Below are 10,579 nucleotides of genomic sequence, written 5' to 3'. Positions count from 1 at the left end.
CAAATCATATTTGCATATTCCTTTGTAAGACAATATAACACACATGTTCCGGTAATTTTAATGTTTTTAATGTATTTTGTTTTTTTTGTTTATTTTTGCTAAGTGCTCAGTAGTGAGTAACAGGGTTAACTAAAGAGTTTATCAACTGTTAAAAGTCCCTTCTCAAGAAATAGAGCATAACAATTAACAGAAAATAAAAAACAGGAAGTGAGAGTGAGATTTAAATTTTAGTTTTGTGTGTGAAAATTTCATTATTCTGTCTGTCTCAGAGTCAATCATCATGATCGTCCTGATATTAACAGCTTTACTCTGTAAGTATCACAATTTTACTTGTTTTTTTAACAATCTTAATTTATAAACATTCTAAAGAATATATATAACTGACAGAATATAACATAGATAGAAAAGACAAATAGGGACAAATGGTATAAACAGTTAACAATCTAGAAACATAGAAACATAGAAACATAGAATGTGACGGCAGATAAGAACCATTCGGCCCATCTAGTCTGTCCAATTTTCTAAAGACTTTCATTAGTCCCTGGCCTTATCTTATAGTTAGGATAGCCTTATGCCTATCCCACGCATGCTTAAACTCCTTTACTGTGTTAACCTTACCACTTCAGCTGGAAGGCTATTCCATGCATCCACTACCCTCTCAGTAAAGTAATACTTCCTGATATTATTTTTAAACCTTTGTCCCTCTAATTTAAGACTATGTCCTCTTGTTGTGGTTGAGAAAGGAAGATAGAAAAAAAGGGGGGAAAGCAGTAAGAGGAAAAGTGAGTACATCTTATGGAGGTGAGTAGCTTGTAGGGGGAATGTGAGGTTTAGCATTGAAGATCAAGTCTCTGAAGGTTGTAGAAAGCCAGAAAATGGTGACACATGATTCACATGGGGACAAAATGCAATCTTAATTAATACGTTTATGGTCTCTTTCGATGGTCAAGTCTAATTTCTCCGGTTGCGATCTCAGAGGAGAAAAAATTAAACCAAGGGGCACCAGGCTTTTGTGCGGGTTATTTAGAGAATGCTTCCATGCTAATTTTACCTGCTCCTTATGATATTAGATATGATCATTCTATTTATAGCATTCCAAAATATTCTCTGTCATTAGGAACAAAATATTTAAACCAGTAGTTTTGCATTCTCCATTTTTTCATTATTTTAAGTGTCTTTTAACAAATCCAGAACATTATACAGAGACCGTGTAATACAGTAATGTATTTATGTGTCGAATGATACAATCTGGCAAGTGGAGTGATTGGCAGGATTTCACATACAAAACCAAGATTTTATTAATCACACGGAGGCAAGTATTATGCTCTCTTACTTTATTCCTCAGCAGCAAAGAGAAAAAATAACTGAAAGAGAAAATATGTATAATATGAATAATATATAACAGATACAACCAAGTCTGTCTAGTAACAGGGCAGCCAATCAACTTATAGGAACAGTCCATAAATGTCTTGCTGTGTACTTCCACTTCCTCTTTCTTTCCTGCTGTCCTCAGACCAGCTAAGTATAATTTTTACCTCCTTATATTTGCTCTGTATTATTGCTGTGAGGGTTGATTTACCCTGATTGATTATTGTATTCAGTTTAATGCTTATGGTTTTGTGTTTATTTGGTTTTTAATCTTCCCCTGTGTCCTGTACCTGGTTTTCCCGGCCTGTGCTGTACATTTTGAGAGCACAGGCCGGGACCCGCGGCTACCAGGGGAAGATTCCTCCTGGAGCTTCATTGCTTCCTGGTCACCTCTTCCTCCCCTCGCGGCCGCATGTTATCTGCCGGCCCAATCAGTTTCCTCTCCAAGCACCCGCTGGTGCAAGGGAGTTTCCGACCGTGCGTGTTCCAAGCGCTCCCCGGCCATTGGCAGGGAGGAGCTCCGTGTGGCCCGCGGCGTGCTCTGCACGCGGCGGCCATTTTCTCACTGCCTGCACTTACGTGGCTGGGACTCCTCGACAGGTTGGCTCCCTTTACCTCTCCCTTTCCGTTTTTATTCAATTTAACCCCTTAAGGACACATGACATGTGTGACATGTCATGATTCCCTTTTATTCCAGAAGTTTGGTCCTTAAGGGGTTAAGGTACTGTCAGTGGGTTAATCAACCCCTTATTGTTCTAGTGTTTCTTTAATAATATTTAATAATAGTTAGGATCCTTTACACATTTTGTCCCTGCATCATTCCCTGAGGGTATATTCTATAGATTATACCTTTGTGCGCACCTTCACCCCCTAGATAAGGCCCAGTCCAACTTAAAATTAGTTTTTGTCCCAAAGATTTTCCAAGGGGCCAGGAGGTATAGGAGCCGTCCGCCCGGCCGTGGAGCTCGAGGTCCCTCACAGACTCACAGAGGTTCCTTTGCTGCCCCTCGGGCCTACCAGGAATACAAGCCCGCTCCCTTCTTCCCCTCACGCGGGAGACCATGGCAGAATCGAGGAGGACGCGGTCAACCCTCATACAGACGTCCTTATGGTAAGTACCCCCAAATGTGTTTTTTTCCCATGCAAGCTTCGGGGGCAGACTAGCTTTGTTTATCCATATGTGGGGCATGATCACCACAGATGTGTGGGTTTTGAATATGGTCAGGGGATTCCACCTAGATCTTTTGTCCCCCCCTTTCCAGACATGTATACCACAGGAACTGAGATTGCCGGAAGAGCAGTCCGGGTTGATCGCCGTGGAAATCGCGGAACTTCATGCCAAACAGGCAATACAGGAAATCCCGTGCGAGACCTGGGGTTTCTTAAGCAATTTGTTCCTCGTGGCCAAGAAGGGTGGAGGAGTACGACCAGTCATAAATCTCAGACGCCTCAACGAATTTCTCCACTTCCAACACTTCAAGATGGAAGGCATTGATTGCCTCAGGGACCTGCTCCGGCAAGGGGACTGGATGGTCAAGCTGGACCTCAAAGATGCCTATTTGACCATACCAATGACAGAGGAGCACTGGGACTTATTGCACTTTACGTGGCAAGGACGTCGGTGGAGGTTTACCTGTCTGCCCTTCGGTCTATCTTCACCTCCCTGGTGCTTCACGAAGCAATGAAGCCGGTAGTGGCGTTCCTCAGGGCTCGAGGTGTCCGTATGATTATTTACCTGGACGACATCCTTTTTATGTCCTTATCCCCCGACCAGCCCCTACGCCATCTGGACTTCTGGACTGGACGGTGAGTCTCCTGGAGGATTTAGGTTTCCTCATAAATTGGGAAAAATCCATGGTGACCTCGGTACAAAAGATAGAATTCCTGGGATTCGAAGTCGACTCGATCGCCCAATTCTTGTTCCTTCCAGAGGCCAAATTAAAGGCTATGAAGAAGGAAATAAGATGTTCACTACGGGCCACCTCTCTCTCCATACGGCAACTGGCGAGAGTGATTGGCCTCTTGGCCTCATCGATCCAGGCTATTTTTCCAGGACCTCTACACTATCGGACCCTACAATGATTGAAGGGAGCCCATCTTCGGTCGGCAGTTCGTACGAAATGGAGGCGTGGAATGGCCAAGCAATCCTCGGATCCGCTCCGGAAGTGGTGATAGAATCGGATGCCCGCCTACATGGTTGGGGCGCTCGTTGTGGCAATATTTCCACAGGTGGCAGATGGTTCAAAGTCGAGTCAAGGTTACACATAAACTGTCTCGAACAGCTGGCGGGATCCTTCGCCATTCGCAGCCTGTCTCCAACTCTGGGAAATTGCTGCATTCTTCTACGCATGGACAATGTGTCCGCGGTCAGATATATAAGTCATCTGGGGGGCACGAAATCAAAACAGCTAGCGAACCTGGCAAAGGATTTCTGGCAGTATTGCCTTCACAGCGCAGTGTTGGTTACTGCCGAACAAATCCCGGGACTGGACAACGAATGGGCAGATTGGAATTTGTGCTACTTGAAAGACCCAGGGGATTGACATCTGCTCCCTTAGACCTTTCGACAGATGGATCGGTTATGAGGCCCATTGGAACTGGATTTGTTCGCATCCAGACTAAACTCCCAACTGCCCCAATACTTCAGTTGGAGACCGGACCCATCGGCCATGGCGGTGGATGCTTTCCTGCAAACGTGGCCTCGGGGTCGTCACTTTGCGTTTCCCCCATTCAACCTGATCTCTCGGACACTGGCGTACCTGTCCAGACACAATTGCATATTGGTGATGGTAGTTCCCCTATGGCAGACTCAACCTTGGTTCCCTTGTCTCCTGGAGATGACGGTGGATTTCGCACGGATGATTGCAATGCGGACGGATGTGCTTCTGGATCCGGATGGCAACTCGCACGGATTAGTGGATCAGGGCCTGCTCCAGCTCATGGCTTGGTTGATTTCAGGAGACCCTGGTCTGTCGCAGACGTTCCGCAAGCAACTACAAGACTCCTGGAGAGTGCCTGGGCACCGGGAACCAGAACAGCTTACAAATCCGCATGGCGCTTGTGGACTGGCTGGTGTGTGAGAAGGTTGTTGGATCCAATTTCTGCCTCTCTGAATGAGGTGCTCAGTTTTCTGACCACGCTTTTTGAATCAGGTTTGGCCTACCGTACTATGTTTATTGATCGGCCATTTCGGCCGGACATCAAGGGATTGACGGATCGCCGGTTGGACAACATCCCTTCGTGTGCCGGTTGTTGAAGGGTATCCGCTTCTCTAGACCCCCTAAATTCAGATACTCCTCATTTTGGGATGTTAACATAGCTCTTTGTTTCTGGAGTCGTGGCCCCTTAACGAAGAGCTCTCGCTGAAACAATTGTCCTGGAAGTTGGTTAAGCTCCTGTGTCTACTTTCATGCAAGAGAGTTTTGGATGTCAGAGCTTTGGACTGGAACGCGATATACTTCACCCATGAGGGAGTGTCGTTTAACATCTCAAGAAGGACTAAGACAGCTTCTAAGTCGGTGTCCTACCCGAGGTGTTCAGTCCGACCTGCTCTGTGTCCGGTGGCTTGCCTCCAGGTTTACCTGGATCGCACTCAACAGTTTAGGTCATTGGACTTGTCCCAACTGTTTATTTCCTTTAGGACGCCGTTTCTACCAGTCTCCTCGACTACGTTGGCTCGTTGGGTTAAGGATCTCCTTTCCGCTGCAGGGATTGAAACATCAATTTTTTCAGCTCATTAGGTCAGAGGAGCCATGGCATCCAAAGCTTCTAAGATGGCTTGTCGTATGGATGATATTTTAAAAGCCGCGGATTGGTCTAGTGAATCTACATTCTGTGATTTCTATTTCCGCCCGATTGACCATGTTTCTTCGTTAGTTGTGGCTCAGCTTTGAACTAGCATAATAGGAACCTCCGTGTCATTAATAAAATTCCAAGATTTTACTATTCCAAGTTATGATCTTATTAATGACACAGAGGCGAGTATTATTCCCACCCGCCCACCCGGTGGGTATGTTATTGGGTCTACAATTTTGGTTCAATCGGGAAGACCTTCTACCTCACGGTAAGTGTCCATTGTTTCATTTGATGTTCTGGGATACGGTATGGTCTTTATACTGGTATATATGTTATACTCGATATTTTATATATTGTTATACATGACTAATTTTAGGATATTTTACATATAGATCCAGAGTTTGGATTTTACCACCTATTTCTCTGTTTTTACAGCCTGATTTTGTTGTGATGACGTTTCCCATGTTGGCAATTGTTCGTTCCTGATGTGGATATTTCTTCAGTTATTTGGTCTTCGGTTCAGAAGGCAAAGAAGAGGAAGTGGAAGTACACAGCAAGACATTTATGGACTGTTCCTATAAGCTGATTGGCTGCCCTGTTACTAGGCAGACTTGGTTGTATCTGTTATATATTATTTATATTATACATATTTTCTCTTTCCGTTATTTTTTCTCTTTGCTGCTGAGGAATAAAGTAACAAAGAGATAGCACAATGCTCGCCTCCGTGTCATTAATAAAATCAGGACTTTACGTCATGTAAATAGTAAAATCTTGGAATTCCAATTCACAATTCTCAAACAAATGAACAAATGGAAAGCTAGCCTACCTTTGTCTGCACAGATAATAGCTAGGGAGGCTAACTGCAAGCTTTGTTGGTTAGTCCAACCCCCATCCACCAGTGATGTCCAAACTGAAAACAAACCGCATAGAAACATCACAACCGTAGGTGTATCTAGGTGTTGCCAATGGCTTTTTATACATAAATATATAAATTAAATAAATGTAATTAATTAATACAACATCGTAAATATAATAATAATAATAATATGAAAGTATTTTACTAGAAAGGGTGCATTTAGCTTTCACTAGTGATCAGGTACTGTATTTCTTGAGCTACGGATGTTCTACCATAATTTTTCACTCTAAGTGGCATATACCCTACAGATCAGTAACTTTACCTCTACCTTCCAATCTGGAAGGAAGTGATTGAATGGAAAAAATGAAATATCTAATTTTCAGAGTGTTTGAAGTGGGTGGCATCTCTATTTTCTTTGTCAAACCAGGTCTAATATCTGAGGTTTCACAGTGAGCTGTAGTGGTTACATTGCTTAGAATACCCCTTTAACTTAATGGGTCAAATAAGGTACCATGTTGCCAGGAGTCCCCACAATACTTTTACAGCTATAATGCTGGCAAAGCTTCAAGAGAGATGTAGTCCACAACATCTGGAGTGCCCAAGGTTACCTAAACCAACTCTAGGGCATAGAAAGTATAAATAAAACCATATCTCGGAAAAACAAAAAAGGCCAAGGACCCAGAGTTTAAACCAAATGTTACCCTATAACAGACTATAAAATGTGCCTGTGTTCTAGTCTCTTTCCCATATAAGAGCTGACTCACCGGGGAGACGTATTATAGGACTTTCTTTTGCCAGTCTCTCCTATTGTTCTGTTCCTTTTACTTTTGTGCATGATTATGTCCTGAATTTGTTTTCTTCATTTTTCATTAAAGGACCACTATAGGCACCCAGACCACTACAGCTTAATGAAGTGGTCTGGGTGCCTGGTCCAGCTAGGATTAACCCTTTTTTCTATAAACATAGCAGTTTCAGAGAAACTGCTATGTTTATAATAGGGTTAATCCAGCCTCTAGTGGCTGTCTCATTGACAGCCGCTAGAGGGCTTCCGCGATTCTCACTGTGATTTTCACAGTGAGAAGACGCTAGCGTCCATAGGAAAGCATTGAGAATGCTTTCCTATGGACTGGCTGAATGCGCGCGCGGCTCCTGCTGCGCATGCGCATTCAGCCGATGACATCGCTATGGAGGAGGAGAGGAGGAGGAGAGTCCCCCGCCCGGCACTGGAGAAAGAGCTAAGTTTAACCCCTTCCTCCCCCTAGAGCCCGGCGGGAGGGGGACCCTGAGGGAGTATGTTTTCCTGGCACTATAGTGGTCCTTTAACAGGGATTATTTTTTTCAGCTCTTGCAATATGGACCAGCTGTGTCTTATATTAGCCAGTCTTACAGAAAGGTGCCATTGAAGGTGCTATATATAAACAGTATTTTCAGATATTTAGTCATTTTATTTTCTTCTTTACATTTTGGGGTGGATGACTTGATACTTTATAACCACCTACTTGTCTAATCTCTTTTTGGCTATAAAGGCTGTATCTTTGTCTCAATGTTACATTTAGCTCTGTCTGTCTACCTCTATGCACGGTCAGGTCACCGAGCTGTCTCAGGTGTAATTTGAAACATTGTATACTCTTTCATAGGATATTTATTTACTAGGAAGGCTTTTTTAGGATATTAATAATTAAGTTTTAAACTTTGTGTCCTTGGTCCTTTTTGTTTTTCCGAGCTATTGCACTTTTCATTGGTTAACCCCCATTTTCCCATGTTTCTATTTTTAGCTCAATTTCTTTAGTTTTTTTTTTTTTTAAATAAAATAAATTTTCTTTGTGAAAATTATGCATTTATAGGGTACTGTATGTATACGTTCTATTTTAGACTTAGGGAATCTTCTTTGAATGATATTAGGGCACACAATGTACCTGAAAATAAATAAATTTAAAAAAAAAAGAACATAGCATAATACTGTTTAATGAAAATATTAGTAATTAAAAACTTCAAATTAAAAACCTGTCATTGTAACATGGAAGACACTTTTTAAGTCTTACAGACAAGCAAGGTATAAAGATATGTTTTGCTTAAATTACCACCCCTGGTGATTTCAGACTGCCTTTGTAGGTTTGGGTTTAATTACTAGACGTGCAAAAATCAGTTTTAATGGATTTGTCCAAATAAAATTCATGGCTATCGCCAAATCAATTGATTAGGAAATTTTGGTTTGTTCACAAACTAACCAAGTCAGAATCATCCAAACCAAATCAGAAAATCCAAATTAAACAGGGATTTTAATTTGGATAATTCATTTCTGAACAAACTGATTTTCCATAATCAATTCACTCGATTATTGCCAGGAATTTCATTCATACAAATCACTTAAAACAAATTTTTGCACATGTCTATTATTTACTTTTATTTTGGGGTATTTTTGTGTAGGTGGGGAGAAGTTGAGTAAGTTCTAGCTCGTGATTTACTATGTATTTATTTGCATGTGATATACTTACGGCATTGATTTAAATACTTGGTGTATTCTCAAAGTGTGCTTTTCTGTTTGTGTATAGAATAAAATAGAAACCTTTAAGACAATGAAACTGAGTCCAATACAAGTAGATTAAATATAATAATGTAAAAAGATTGCTCTTTTTAATCTTTTCTGCTTTGTTTTTCAGTTGTGGTTCTGAACAATTCACGTGAGTACAGGACTCTCATATTTATTAACTGAAATAACTTAAAAAATGATCATGCCTTCTGCAGGCTGCTAACGGGGTTTTGGGGTATTTTTAAAATTATGACAATACCATAAAAAATACATTTGATTTCATGTGTCCTGTTTTGGGTTTAGCATGGGAACACAGTAAGCAGAGTATTAAAGGGACACTTTAAGCATAAAAACAACTTTAAGCAGTTCTGGTGTACAGATCATACCCTTTTCGGTATCCGTGCTCAGTTATCTGCCATTTAGGACTTAAATCACTTGTTTATGTTCATAGAACACTATCCACACCTTCCCTGGCTGTGACTCACACAGATTTATTGAAAAAAAATATAATATATATAAATATATATATATATATATATATATATAAAATATAAAAAATATAACACATGACATGGGGGGGGCGTGGTCTGACCGTCGATGAGACTAGACGTGTCTCACTAGAGCTCCGCTTAACCGCGCATAAAAAGCTTACAAAAGCGACCTTTTTTGTCCGCAAAACTCCCCAAGATAATCCCTGCCATGGAGAAGAGACCCTCCAAGAAGCAACCAAAGAGGGGCACTGAATCTGGGGGGACAGTCCTCGATCTAATGTCGGCGCAAAGGCTAGGCCGACAAGGGACCCAAGATGGCGTCGACCAGTCACCGCAGTCTTCGCCTCGTGCGGGCAGAGAAGAATCCCCAAGGGGCCAGGATACCATCCTGGCGAAACTAGCAGAGGTGAAGGCCTTTCTGGCCGGTGAAATCGCTAAGTCCACCGCGGTTCTCCAGGCCGAGATCGGGGCATTAGGTGACCGCACCGCCAGACTCGAAGACCGCATGGAGACAACCACACTGGCCCACAATGCCGTGATTGAGCGGTTAAACCGGGTAACAGCACACCTGGTCGAGACGGACCTAGCCATCGAGGACATGGCGAACCGCTCTCGGAGAAATAACCTCCGCCTACGAGGCTTACCTGAGGGCCCAGATGACGACCTGCAAGGGCTTGTACTCACCATCCTCAAACCGTTACTTCCGAATATACCAGAGGAACATTGGCACATTGAAAGGGCACACAGGGCCCTGAGAAGCCAAAGGAACGATACAACTGCCCCGAGAGACGTAATTCTCCGATTCCTGCATTACAGGACCAAAGAGGCCCTAATGAAGAAATGCCGTGATGGACCCATACGACATGCGGGGGGAGTGATATCCCTTTACCACGATCTGGCGCCCTCCACACTGCAACGAAGGAGAGACTGGCGCCCCATCACTGACGCCTTGAGAGGAGCCGGCATCAAATACGCTTGGGGCTTTCCCTTCAAATTGATGGTGTTCCGTGGGGACAGGGCGCACATCCTGGCCCCGGGAGGTGATCCGCATCGACTGCTCCGTGGTTTGGGCGTCCAGCCGCCACCCGACCTCCCCAACATAGCGATGTATCCGGAGGGCCTTCCCCAGCTGCAGACGGAGTGGCGCGAGTCAGGACCGAGAGGACACAACTAATTGCGGAGGGTATCGTATTATAGGGCCCCAGGATGCCACTCTCTCCAGGGGGTATCACGCCCAGGGGTGTCCGGGGGATGGCTATGTCCTATGGGGAGGGGGATATGTTGAGGGGTGCTCCTGATCCAGCCCCGGGCCATAACTTTTACACGACTCGATTATACTCAGTAACGCTCCTTGTAAAATCCGAATACAGGGGCTACTGGCCATGAAGGCCTGGGTGGACGCCTCCGCTCCTTATACTCATGGGTTGCAGTGTGACTAAGGTAATATTCTGCCTTTATTCGGGGTCTTGCTCAGGCCGCAGTGGCACCGTTGGAGTGGTGTTCATTTGGGGGGGGGGGACAGGGGGGATACCGCTCAAA

At 43.6% G+C, this 10,579-nt stretch overlaps 1 protein-coding gene across 1 annotated transcript in view; it reads left to right on the top strand.

Annotated features, from left to right (window-relative positions):
• Positions 1–270: 270 nt before the first annotated feature.
• Positions 271–10,579, top strand: part of LOC134582660 (Fc receptor-like protein 5) — a 92,446-nt gene continuing 82,137 nt past the window's right edge. The window contains exons 1-2 of the mRNA XM_063439313.1: positions 271–311; positions 8,680–8,700. Of these exons, the coding sequence (XP_063295383.1) occupies positions 281–311; positions 8,680–8,700 (52 nt within the window). The 5' untranslated portion in view covers positions 271–280. The remainder of the gene's footprint in view (positions 312–8,679; positions 8,701–10,579) is intronic.

This window comes from Pelobates fuscus, chromosome 13, assembly GCF_036172605.1.
Source record: "Pelobates fuscus isolate aPelFus1 chromosome 13, aPelFus1.pri, whole genome shotgun sequence".
NCBI classification, from domain to species: Eukaryota; Metazoa; Chordata; class Amphibia; order Anura; family Pelobatidae; genus Pelobates; species Pelobates fuscus.
Note: the sequence above shows the minus strand (reverse complement) of the source record. Positions and strands in the feature narration are given on the sequence as shown.